Source organism: Adiantum capillus-veneris, chromosome 17 (assembly GCF_014529385.1).
Source record: "Adiantum capillus-veneris isolate H3 chromosome 17, ASM1452938v2, whole genome shotgun sequence".
NCBI classification, from domain to species: Eukaryota; Viridiplantae; Streptophyta; class Polypodiopsida; order Polypodiales; family Pteridaceae; genus Adiantum; species Adiantum capillus-veneris.
This window is the reverse complement of record NC_140947.1, coordinates 129,436,317-129,449,114: the sequence shown is the minus strand read 5'-3', so window position 1 is coordinate 129,449,114 and position 12,798 is coordinate 129,436,317. Positions and strand designations below refer to the sequence as shown.

Sequence of the window (12,798 nt, the reverse complement as noted above, 5' to 3'; positions counted from 1 at the left end):
TTGTTCTTCCCTTATTGGAGACAATCCTCGTTTGGAAGTCTCACTAGGAGGCTTCCTAGATACTCTCTCTTCTTGGTTGGGAGTTTGGAGAATACCATGGGTGCGTAATTGCTGTAGCCCTTCACCTTGGAGGGATGGGTTGCCTAGTGCTTGTTGAAGCCTAGAAACAAGATAGTTTACAAGCATAGGGGCATCAATAGTTGCTCTTTTATTAGCAAAATCAAAGCTATCATCATTCATTTTAATCAATTTTCCTTTGCCAGCCATACTAGCAAATTTTAGGTGTAAAATTTTACTTGTACTTTGGCACTTCAATCCCTAGTTGCTACTCCTCTTTACCTTCAAAGATAAGCACTCAAGCATCTATACCCGTGGCTCGAATATGATTAATTACAAGGAATAGAAAAGAGGGTTCCACAGAGCCAAGAAAGCACCGGTTTCTATCAAGCTTCTAATAGCTCAATAATGGTTAAGCCATACGCAAGCCCTGTAGGACTCCATTATTAAGACCATAGCTCTCCACGGTATCCCAATTAACTGCATAAAGTAGGCGTGCTTCAAGGATGAAAAATACCTATTCTGCTTACTCTTTTGCAATTAATAATACCAACCATTTGTAGCAAACTTGAGGACCTCTCTTCTTGAGCAAGAAAAGAGCAACCAATAGCTCTGATATAAATGTAACATTTAATGCACTAGTAACTTGCGTGTAGCGGAAATTGATAACATAGTGATCATTTAATTAAGAACAAGTTTCTAATGAGAATAGAGAGAGTATTTAATTTGAGAAAACAACCTAGCAATTTACACCTAGCTAATTTGGCATTGACAATACTTGAAAAGAGAGAGAAATAGGAAAAATTGACAACAGTTGAGGACTAAATTTACATGGAGCCGGTCCCCCCTCCATAAAGGCTTTGTATTATAGCTTCTCCGATCAAAGGAGACTTTTGTACAATACAATTCTTGTGTTCCTTGACAAAACTCATTGGTGAAATGAATATGGAAGCTTCATGCACCAAATTATGCTTGAAAAACACACCTAGTGTCTCTACCCTTAGTCCAAGACCTCACACTTTCAAAAATGGTGAGAGCTAGCAGGGAATGAGGATAGATTGAGAGGAAGAAGACGTATCTTACAAGAAAGAAGTATTCTCCTCACATAATTACTCTAATAGCATAGCTTAGCTTAGTAATTAGCATGGTAGAGGAGATGAGCATGTCATTGAAGCTTGGCTCTTGGTTGGATTTGCATTCCATAGCCAAGAGTTGTTGGTGTAGGCCTCTACTTCTCAATTCTTGGAGAAGGAGATGGAGTTCTTCTTGCACACATGAGTTGTGTGTGTGTGTGTGTGTGTTTGTGTGTGAATGAGTTAAGAGTGAAATGCATCCTTTTTCCTCATCTTGGTCGACCCCTCTTGCTATTTGCTCATGCTGGCATCGTATTGGCTCCTGCAAAGCTTAGCCAATGACAATTTAGAAGCATAATTGCTAGCCTTGTGACATGTGTCCCCCTTTCCCCTTTTGTAAGAGCTTTAGGTAATTAAATAATTCAATTAAACTTATATTGGACCTTTTAGTCTTCTGGCCAATAGGAATCAGGCAAGCCATTGGGCTGCTGAATGCTCATTGGACTCCTTGGTAGACTGTCCAATAGTCTTCTAGGGAGCTTAATTTCTATTGGTTCTTTTATCAAGCATTTTTAAATTGATTAGACTAATTTTACTCTAGCCTAATTCTCATTGGTCCACTTCTATGGCCATCCGATAGGATTTGAGAGGAGGTTGGGGGCAACTGGCCTAGGAGCCTAACATATGTCCAATATTGTGTAAAGGGGGAGCCTTGGAGTGTGTGTGTGTGTGTGTGTGTGTGTGTTTCTCTCTCATCCCCTACAATAAGGCCTCACCCCCTTCTTCCTAGGGATGTGGGAAGACTTTTTAGTCTTCCCATGACAATCCAATTTCCCCTTGGTTTGGCATTGGGTGGATAAAAGAGTTAACCTTAGCCTATGGAAGTCTTAATGGAGCTAAACCTTAGGTCTTTTAAGCCCCATTGAAGCATATTGCTCGTTTGCAGACTGTCCCCCTTTGGATCCCTAGTTTCCCTCCTTTGGATCCCTGACAGAGACCGCCGACCTGACAACCTTATCAATATTCTAGCTTTTACTCCCCTGCTACTTCTCAATATTAAATGATCAGTTAACATGAGAAAATCATTTGGAAGGATTAGGGATTAGTTTTTATGACAATGGTTACATGCCTCATACCCGACAATGGAGGCGAATATTGCAGCTAAGCTTTTGAAAGCTTTTGTGCTAGCAATGTCGAAGACAAAGGACAACCCTAATGACACCTCAACAAAATGGGATTTTGGAAAGGATGAACATGACAATCATGGAGCGAGCACAAAGCATGCGACTACATGCAGGCCTACCGCTTGAGCTTTGGACGAAATCAGTAATTAGGTCTGTGTACTTGATCAACTGGTCACCCTCGACGGCATTGGATGAGGGAGTTCTAGAGGAGGTGTGGACATGTAAATCGGTGAATTATTCATTTCTCAAAGTGTTTGGTTGGGAGGCTTTCATGCACATAAATAGAAACATAAGGTCAAAGCTAGATGTAAAGTCCAAAAAGTGTTCTTCATCGACTATGGAGAAGGTGACTTTGGGTATCGCCTATGGAATCCTGAAGATGGTAAAATCTTTAGCAGTAGGATGTAATTTTCAATGAACAAAATATGTATAAAAACTACTTGAAAACAAAATAAACAAAAGAAACAAGTGATGAGTACATGAAGCTTGAGGATGGTAAAAACTCAAGGAGTGGGTGACAACGTACAACAACGTCAACCAAATGAAGAGCTTCAACCTATTCCCCAAAGATCTACAAAAGCAAGTAGACCTCCAGAAAGGTTTATTCCTTTCTTCAACCATCTCTTGATCTCAGATTCTGGAGAGCCGAAATCATATGAGAAAGCTATATAACACGAATCCAAAGAAGAATAGATAAAGAGCATGCAAGTGGAGATGGAGTCATTACATCACAACCAAACATGGGAGTTGGTTGAGTTGCATAAAGGTAAACGGGCACTTCAGAAAAAATGGGTGTATAAGCTAAAGGAAGAAGTGGGAAGAAAAGGTACAAGTCTAAGCTTGTGGTAAAATGTTTTTCTCAAAAGAAAGGTATCGACTTCAATGAAATATTTTCTCCTGTTGTAAATAAGAACTCAGTTAGGCTTGTCTTAAACCTTGTGGCTGCTCATGATTTAAATCTTGAGCAAATGGATGTAAATACAGCTCCCTTACGGTGAATTATAGAAAGAAATTTACATGCTTCAACCAAAGGGAGGGATATGAAGTAAAAGATAAGGAAAAATTGGTTTGCAGATTAAAGAAGAGCTTGTATGGTTTAAAGCAAGCATCAAAATATGGATACTTGAAGTTCGATCGACGGATGTTGGATCGTAGATTCACAAGATGCAACTTAGATCATTGCGTCTACACAGAAAATTTGGAAGATGGAAAGTTCAAAAGTTGTATGTTGATGACATGTTGATTGCAAGGGCTAACATGCAGCACATCAAAGACCTAAAAGAGGAGCTATCTAAATCTTTTTCAATGGAAGATTTAGGTGTTGTAAGAAAGATACTTGGTATGAAGATATCAAGGGACAGGACGAAGAAGACAATAAAGCTATCTCAAGAGGATTACATCAAGAAGGTACTAGAAAGGTTTGCAATGCAAAATGCAAAAATGGTTTCTACACCTTTGGATGGTCACTTTAAACTAACCAAGGATATGTGTCCAAAGACACAAAAGGAGATAGCCTATATGTCTAAAGTTTCATATGCTGCAGCCGATAGGTTCTCTTATTTATGTATGCTATGGTTTGAACAAGGCGAAACATTGCACATGAAGGGGGAGTTGTAAGTAGGTTCATGAACAACCCAGGTAAAGAGCACTGACAAGCTTTCAAGTGGATACTTAGGTATCTGAAAGGGATAACAACAAATGCTCTGTATTTTGGAGGAATTGATATTTTTTTTCAAGGGTATGCTGATGTACATATGGCAGGTGACAAAGATACTCGAAGGAGCACTACTGGCTATGTCTTTACCGTTGGAGGCACATCAGTAAGCTGGACTTCAAAGCTGTAGAAAGTGGTCTCACTTTCTACCCCGGAAGCAGAGTATGTAGCAATGACAGAGGCAAGCAAATAAATTGTGTGGCTTCACAGATTCTTAGAAGAGCTTGGATTCAAACAAGATAATTGTGTCTTGTATAGTGATAGCCAAAGCGCTATCCATCTTGCGAAGAACTCAACCTTTTATTCAAGGACAAAGCACATTGAGGTGAGATATCACTTCATACGCACACTTTTGGAAGAGGGACAACTAAAGCTAGGAAAGGTGCATACAAGTGAAAATCCCGCAGACATGTTTAGAAAGGTGGTCAACAAAGAGAAGTGCTTCTGCTCATCTTCAATCGGCATTCAAAGATAAGAAGCCTGGATGGAAAGCAATCACAAGTTTAGTGTGGAGATCAGTCTCCAAGTAAAAGATTATTAAGTATGGAGCTTGATTTATCCCTTGTAATTTTCTGTATTAAAAATGCACACTTGTAAAGCCCCCATTATGAGGAGAAGCCATCGTGCGTGAAGAAAAATCACTCACCAGAAACCAAAAATTTCACGCCGGAATATTCTTTTTCGTCGAAATATTATGACCGGACGGCAGTCGAAAAGTGGTCAAAAAATGACTGGTTGACCGATGGCCGGTAGTCGATGGCCGATGGCCGATTTCAAAGACGGACTTGTCTTCTCAAAGACGGCCACACATGGACAGATTGGAGGGTCCAATTTGGACTTGTCAACACATCCTCTTCTGTCCTAGGACGTTTAGAAGAGCCTTCGACCTTATCTTTGCTCTTCAATTCTGAATGTAGATGTGCCACAAGCTGCATTCGCTCTTTGATTCCAGGTTTGGCTTTGATTTCTGGATGAACCATACTCTCAAAGCTTTTAGTGACTTGGCCCAATAATTGCTTCACTGTGTTGTGCATTACTCCGTTAGTGCACAGAGCTGGGTCAAATGAAACGGGGAATACACTGCAGAGTTTCAGCCAACATTGCTCCACAAGTTCAATCACGAAATCATCGAACTTTGCATGCAATGAATCAAATGTCCGACGCGAATGATCGTTTGAAACTCCATGGAGATAAAACTAGAGCATCACAAATGATTTTGCGATGTTGACGCGTCCACCATGACTGAAGCCTGAAAATACATGAAGTAAATAAAATTAAGGTAGATCTAAAATAGATATAGCTTTGACATATATGATTGTAAATAGAAAAAAACAAAAAAAATTCATGAACAATAATAACAACCAGTAATGAAAAATCTAAAAATATATAACTCCTCCCTGTAGTGCGACACGGTGGTCAAAACAGCAACAAGAGACGAAAAATCTATTAAAACCAATCTCCCTGCAGTGCGACGTGGTAGTCAGCAACATTCAGAGGAAAAGGATTTAAAATACCTAGCCCCTCTCTACAGTGCGACACGATGATTAACAACAGGCAAAGACGAGATATTCATTAAATCCAATCAATCTGCAGTGCGACGCGATGGTCAACAATAGCCACGAGCGAAGGATGTAAGATACCTAACCTCTCCCTGGTGCAATGTATGCATGGAGAGAAGGGTTGTAGACGTACATGGGTAGCTAGAGAGAGAGAGATAGATAACAAGAGGGAGGGAGGTGTCATTATACATATGTAAAATGGCACATTCCTTGTATCCAAGAGACCTTAAAGATATATCCGACAAAGAGAGTTGAACTCAAGACCTGTTATGAGAGAGAGAGAGAGAGAGAGAGAGAGAGAGAGAGAAGAAGAAGAAGAGGAAGAAGAAGAGAATTTTAACGTCGTAGGAAACTATCCCAAGAGACCTTAAAGATCTATCCAACAAAGAGAGTTGAACTCAAGGCCTGTTATGAGAGAGAGAGAGAGAGAGAGAGAGAGAGAGAGAGAGAGAGCTAAATTTAGAGATAATGGAAGCACAAGAGAGGATAGGAAGGCTTGAGCAAAGAGAGCAAAAGATATACATTATTAGGTCACAATAGGATTGGGTGTAGAGACAAGCGAGACAAAGGTATCATGAATCAAGGGACATAACAATTATGTGTGTGTGTGTGTGTGTGTGTGAGAGAGAGAGAGAGAGAGAGAGAAAGAGAGAGAAGAAGAAGAAGAAGAAGAAGAAGAAGAAGAAGAGAGTTTTAACGTCGTAGGAAACTATCCCAAGAGACCTTAAAGATCTAGCCGCCGAGGAGTTGCACTCAAGACCTGTTATTCAAGAGGGAAATGGCATAACCAATCTACCACACTTGGGTGAGAGAGAGAGAGAGAGAGAGAGGGGGGGGGTCATCCGGTTGGAGGAGAGGGAGAAGGAAGAGATGTTTGGACAAAGAGAGAAAGGGGAAGGAGGTAGAAGAATAAGTAGGTGCCAATTGATGTTGATGTTTATTTTTTTGTTGAGAAAAGTAGAATTGAATTGAAGAGAGAAATGCAAAAAATACAATGAACCCACAAGTAAGGGGTGGGTTAGTCCTAAAGCTTAAGGCTTACATCATATCAGACATAAAGTCCCTCATTTTGAATCTAGTAGCACTATGAAAAGGGGGACCTTGGCTCTCCATTGTTTCCAATGATGTTTTCCTTTGAATTACATAGCTTGGAACATCCAATTGATGTTGATGTTGTAAGCTCGGGGATGCTCAAACTTGTCCATTGGTGGAGGTTTTTTTTTTTTGGGGGGGGGGGGGGGGATGTGGATGGTTGCGGGGGAGGTTGGCTAGCAATGGTAGAGAGAGAGAGAGAGAGAGGTGGCTAGGATGGTGGGGGTGGCAACTAGGGAGGTTGACCAAAGGATATAGGAGGAGCTAGAAGTTGCTCCTCCCCTTTTAAGTGTCACGGGGTCCCAACCATGGGATCAATGGTCCCAAGTGAAAGATCGATCTCGACAATCGATCTGCTGAAACTAAACTCGGGATCCCGAGTTTAGATTTTTCAAAACTAATCTCGAGATTCCGAGTTTAGTTTTTATCGGCCACAAGGGGACCTAATCTCAAGATGCCCTCGCTTCCCCAATCGGGATTTGAACCCTCACCACTAGCTTGAGACACGTACGCGTGCGCTTTCTTGAAATAGATGTGTTTTTTCATAAAGTTAAACTTAAAATAATAGATATCCACTTAAAAACTAAACTCGGGATCCCGAATTTAATTTTTATGCATCAACGACCGAGATCTGCAAACGCCCTTGATTTTGTACAAGAGCCATTGATCCCATGGTTGGGACCCCGTGGCACTTAAAGCTAAGAGAAGTTGGTCGCAACTTGGTGGAGTGCAAAAAAATAAATTAAAAGATCTCTATTGGCTAGGAGACCTAATGTTGCTCGAGCCTTGAGGTCTTGTTTTTGTTCCTTTCTCGACAAGCGCTTTTTGGATTCGGATGAGCAGATTTCCTCAATTTGCAAATTTCACATGACAAGAATTTGCATGACAAGATGCCAGCAAACTATCCACATCCAGTAGGCTCAGCAAACAACTTCGATGATTCAGAAAGACAACCTTTGATTTACCAACAACACAAAGCCAGTCATATTAAGAATAGATGCCAGCTCTTACTGAAGTTCATGGCACTGGAAATTGCTGGCCTCAACAAAAATTGGCTCGCCGAAAATCCACAGCAACAGAGAAAGAGATCTCAAAGAACACTTGAAAGCATACAACCAGGCTCAAAGCTGCACTCAAATTGGCCAATGAGCAGCTGTCTACATAAAGGCTAAAATGAAAATTGAATCAATGAAATCTCAATATCTTCCTGTGAAACATATATGGCCAAAGATTGAGCCCATCTTGACACTCCACAAAATCCTCTTAGCTAACTCCAAAAAATTCCTTTCAACTTGAAGATGGCCATTACAAATTGACCACCTCAGGAACAGCAACAGGGTACCTATGGATGCAATCTGCCCAAGGGCTGTCCTCGGAGGGCTTGATGGTGCGGAGGGCGTGCCAGACTGCACTGTTGCATTTGAACCCACTGCCAAATGCAATTTGCCAAACTCGATTGCCTCGTTTTATCCGGCCCTTGCTCTCGATGTAAGCCAGCTCATACCATATGGACGAGGAAGATGTGTTCCCAAAACGATGCAGGGTCATCCGAGATGGCTCGACATGCTGCGGAGATAGTAGCAAATGCCTTTCTAGCTCATCTATTACGGCCCTTCCCCCCGCATGTATGCAGAAATGCTCAAATGCGAGCTTAAAATCCGGTATGTACGGCTTTACCTTTGAGTTGAAAAGCTTTCTTGCTACCAAATTCAAGAAGAAGAGCAGCTGCTCGGAGATGGGCAACACCAAAGGACCCAACGTGGTAATGTTAGTCTTCAGGGACTCGCCTGCAATAGACATCAATTCTTTCGAGAGCGACACCCCAACCTTCCCTTCGTCATCCTGCTCTTGGTATACGCATCTGAAGGCTTTTTCATCTGCCCCTTTGTGTGTTCGAACAGTGTGCATCAGCTGGTATTTGGCCCGCCGCCTGTCGCGCCCTTTGTTTGAGAGCAAAATCGCTGCGCCCCCAACCCGAAAGAGGCAATTGGGGATGAGCATCGATTTCTTGTTTCCAAAATACCAGTTTTGGGTGATGTTTTCCATACTCACGACCACGGCGTAGCTATTCCTATGCACTTGCAAAAGCTCTTGGGCCAAAGTGATGGAGATGACGCCGGCACTGCATCCCATTCCGCCAAGATTGTAGCTTCGCACATTGCCGCGAAGCTTGAATCTATTTACCACCATGGCAGAGAGGGAAGGGGTGGGATTGAAAAGACTACAGTTGACAATGAGGATACCTATGTCTTTGGGCCGGACACCGGTGTTGCGAAAGAGGGCTTCTAGTGCACCAAACATGACCTCTTCAGCCTCTTCCCGAGCGGTTGCCATACAGGGCTCGGCCGGGAGTTGGTGAAGTGCACTAGGAAGATACGTCTCCTCCCCTAGCCCAGATCTCTCTAGAATTTTCCTTTGAAACTCCAAGCTACCATCATCAAAATTGCCAGAGAGCTTTGAATGCTCTATGAAGCGAGAAAATTGCACCATAAGGTCGTCGCTCGGTCTGTAGCATGCGAAATCGACCAAGTAGACAGGCCGCCTCCTCAACATAAAATAGACAGTGCCAGCAAACACCAAAATGGAGGAGCAGAGAATCACACTCACTAGATTAAACTGCAGATTTGTCCATAGCTGCTGCAGATCCTCCAGGCTGAGCCGGCCAATTTGTATGATAAGAGCAGTCATCAACGGAAAGAGGAGCAGAGTAACGAGAGGGGTGATGAGGTAATGATAGCCCAGCTTCACGTGCTTGAGATTCACATTCTGCAGGAAATCTGGTAGCTTTCTGCTTTGATGGATTTGCACAGAAACCCCATCTCTTCTTCCAAGGTCTGCCATGGATGCAGCTTCAAAGGGGCGGGAAAAAAAAGGAGGAAAACACAGCAGAGAGAGAGAGAGAGAGAGAGAGAGACGCAGCGAGAGGGTAGATTAATGCATAGAAACTCTCGAAAAGAGCGGGTTTAGATATACAAATTGTGCACAAGGGGAGAAGAGCTCTGCCTCTCTGCATTCTCCGAGGCCAACAGAGCACATGCAGCCATGGCTGCTATCCGAAGCGATCGATCCATGAGAGTACCCCGGGGAACAACACAGGGACGACGGCTTGTGTGTGTCGCTCGCTCTCTCTCTCTCTCTCTTTCATCTGCGACACGTGCACCAGGCACCTCGCTGGCTGCTTAGGAAATGGCGTCTTGTCGGCCTAAAAGAGTAGGCTTGAGCAATGAGGGTCTGCCAGCTAACCTTTTCAAAACATACCTACACCATTTTAGGCAGCGTTCACACTGGAGGAGTATTGGTGTTAGAGGGCCTTCTCATAGGCCAGCTCAAGCAATGTTAACGACCCTTTCTGGATTTTGGAATGACCCCATACATAGCTCAAAACGCCGCTGCAAAAAGGTACAGGGCAATTTTACCTTCGATGTGGGGGGTAGTTCAACCATCCTCTAGATGCTTGAACTGCCTCCGAAACTGGCTAGAGCCCGCTACTGGGTGTCTGCAACTGCTTGTGGACTGGAACAGTCACACAGTGATGACCGGCATCGAGTAGTCTGTTGGTGGAAAATTTCCCAAGTATGGGATGGGAGCGTGCCGCTTAACAGTCCTCTACCTTTGGAGGGCCTCTCTATGAGAAGTGCTTTTAGCGGACCTACGGGAAGGCGCTCTTAGTGCCTTGGGATTAGGCTATGGTCACGCGAGGCTTAGTTTTTAGTAGGCTGAGCCGACAACCACAGACGCGAAACAGCCTTTTGCAGGAGTCCATCGACTTCATAGGATAACTGTGCCTTTTTCAGCATAGTTGGAAAACTAAGCGGGTCTCTTACCGGTCAGCCCCTTGTTTCTCTCTCCTCGTTGCGTCTCACCCTCTCTCTCACTACACGCATTTGCTCGTCGCCTTCTGACCTGCCGTGCCTACCATCGTCAGGCCTGTCGAGGCTTACAGATAACTAAGCCTCGCGTGACCATGCCCTTATTTGACACCCCCTTGTCAAGTGGGATCTACTGTCCACACTCCCTCAGCTATATCTAACACGGGCATGGGAAATGGGATCAAGGGACAAAGGAGATCCGTTGATTTTGTCGACGCAAAAAATGTAAACTCGGGTAAACTCGGGTATGTTTACTTTTGGTGGGGACCACGAAGGGGATTTCGGATTACTTTTAAATTTGGATGTAAAGCATGTAAGGTGCTTTTATGGTGGAGAATTATAAAGCTTTCCTCTAGCTTTCATGATTGTACCCTCTGCATATTATGATGATAGTGCTATAATCGAAGCATACTTTTGTCAGTCTGTAAACTCGGGTATTTTAGTAAATTCGGGTACTCGAGTTTACTTATTTCCAGAATCCGGGAAGGGGGCTTGTGAAAGTGAAGTACTCTTTCCAAGCACATGCCATTGCTTTCTCTCCTTGCACACACACACCACTCCTCTTAGTTTTCAAGCATTGTTGCTTCCATAACTTCCACTACTCTAGTACTCACACTTTTCCCTATGTATTAAGCATATTTGGTACTCTTGATTACCATGGATTGGCTTTTCACAAGTGATGACCTTGAAAATCACTCCGATGATACCACAAGCGTGGATGAGTCATGCAATACTTGAGACATTGAACCAGTAGGTCCCCAAAACGTCCTTTTTTAGTGAAGCCATTAATTAGTTTAGGGGACGCAAGAAAGGAAAAGGGAAGGGTGAGGGGAAAGAAAGAAAAAGAAGGAAGGGGGCGGGGGGGGGGGGGGCAGAGTAAGGGGGGAGTATTGTTAATTTTTTAAATGTTTAAGGGGACCCCAAAGACCAACGTAGGCATATAGCCTAGTGGTTAAGCTTGAGCCTTTGTTCTCCTACGTGCGGAGGTCAAATCTTACCCATTAGCAATGGTTTTAAATCGGGAGTGCATTGGAGATGCTAAAGCATCTTGGGAAGATTCTATGTAATGAAAACAGAAAGTAGAGCTCGTAGATGTGGTTGTGGTTGATCCTCTCCAATATTTGTCACTAACATTTTTCTCTTTTGATAGAGGAACTTATAACTTAATGATAATGGTTCTACATGAAGGAATGTCCATACCCTTGGATATTCTGAAAAAATATGACACTAGGGGAATGCTAGATCTTAAGAAGTGGCGAAGAATACAAGAGAGCCTTTGTTTGCTACTACAAGCTGAAGATGGTTTGCTTGGAGTTTGCTTGAAAGTGGAACCCAAGCTACGGATTGCTTGCATTGAGGATTGGGAAAGCATTGTTAGACATGCTCATTGCAATGAAGGTGGTGAACAACACCGAGCAGTCACTTCAACGCTCGAAGTTCTCAAGGTACAATGGTCTATTGATATTCATCACCATGGAAAACCTATTACATCAAGGCATTTGTAAACTCATGTGGATGCATTGTTAAAAAGAATCCTCACATGTCAAATACTCGATGCAATGATTTTGATCTCAATAAGCCAGCAATGTCCGTAATCAACACAAATAGAGATAATGTGGACAAGCATCTCACACATATAATGATAGAGCACAAGGTCAAGCTAGTGATTGCACGATCGTCAAAGAAGCATACACCTTCCAAAGTCAAAGTGGACTACACATGCCATAGAGGAGGAACACCCAAGCGGAGGATCCGTTGATTTTGTTGACGCAAAAAATGTAAACTCGGATAAACTCGGTATGTTTACTTTTTGTGGGGACCACGAAGGGGATTTCGGATTACTTTTAAATTTGGATGTAAAGCATGTAAGGTGCTTTTATGGTGGAGAATTATAAAGATTTCCTCTAGCTTTCATGATTGTACCCTCGCATATTATGATGATAGTGCTATAATCGAAGCATACTTTTGTCAGTTTGTAAACTCGGGTATTTTAGTAAACTCGGATACTCGAGTTTACTTATTTCCAGAATCCGGGAAGGGGGCTTGTGAAAGTGAAGTACTATTTCCAAGCACATGCCATTGCTTTCTCTCCTTGCACACACACACCACTCCTCTAAATTTTCACTAGTATGCGACCCGCGCGTTGCTGCGACCAAATAAACATCGCTTCTATTCTTGTAGGGATATTTTCTCTTCCAAGTGAAACACTATCAATACTCTATTCCTACATGTATATTCTATTGCATTTCT

At 42.8% G+C, this 12,798-nt stretch overlaps 1 protein-coding gene across 1 annotated transcript; it reads right to left on the bottom strand.

Moving 5' to 3' along the window:
* Positions 1–7,596: 7,596 nt before the first annotated feature.
* KCS4 (3-ketoacyl-CoA synthase 4) lies at positions 7,597–9,872 on the bottom strand. The gene has a single exon (XM_086487435.1). The coding sequence runs from the start codon at positions 9,518–9,520 to the stop codon at positions 7,985–7,987; it is 1,536 nt and encodes a 511-aa protein (XP_086343561.1). The 5' UTR covers positions 9,521–9,872; the 3' UTR covers positions 7,597–7,984.
* Between the last annotated feature and the right edge of the window lie 2,926 nt (positions 9,873–12,798).

Bases quoted from the DNA above. Each gene is read 5' to 3' on its own strand.
- KCS4 (XM_086487435.1), bottom strand. From the start codon at position 9,520: ATGGCAGACCTTGGAAGAAGAGATGGGGTTTCTGTGCAAATCCATCAA.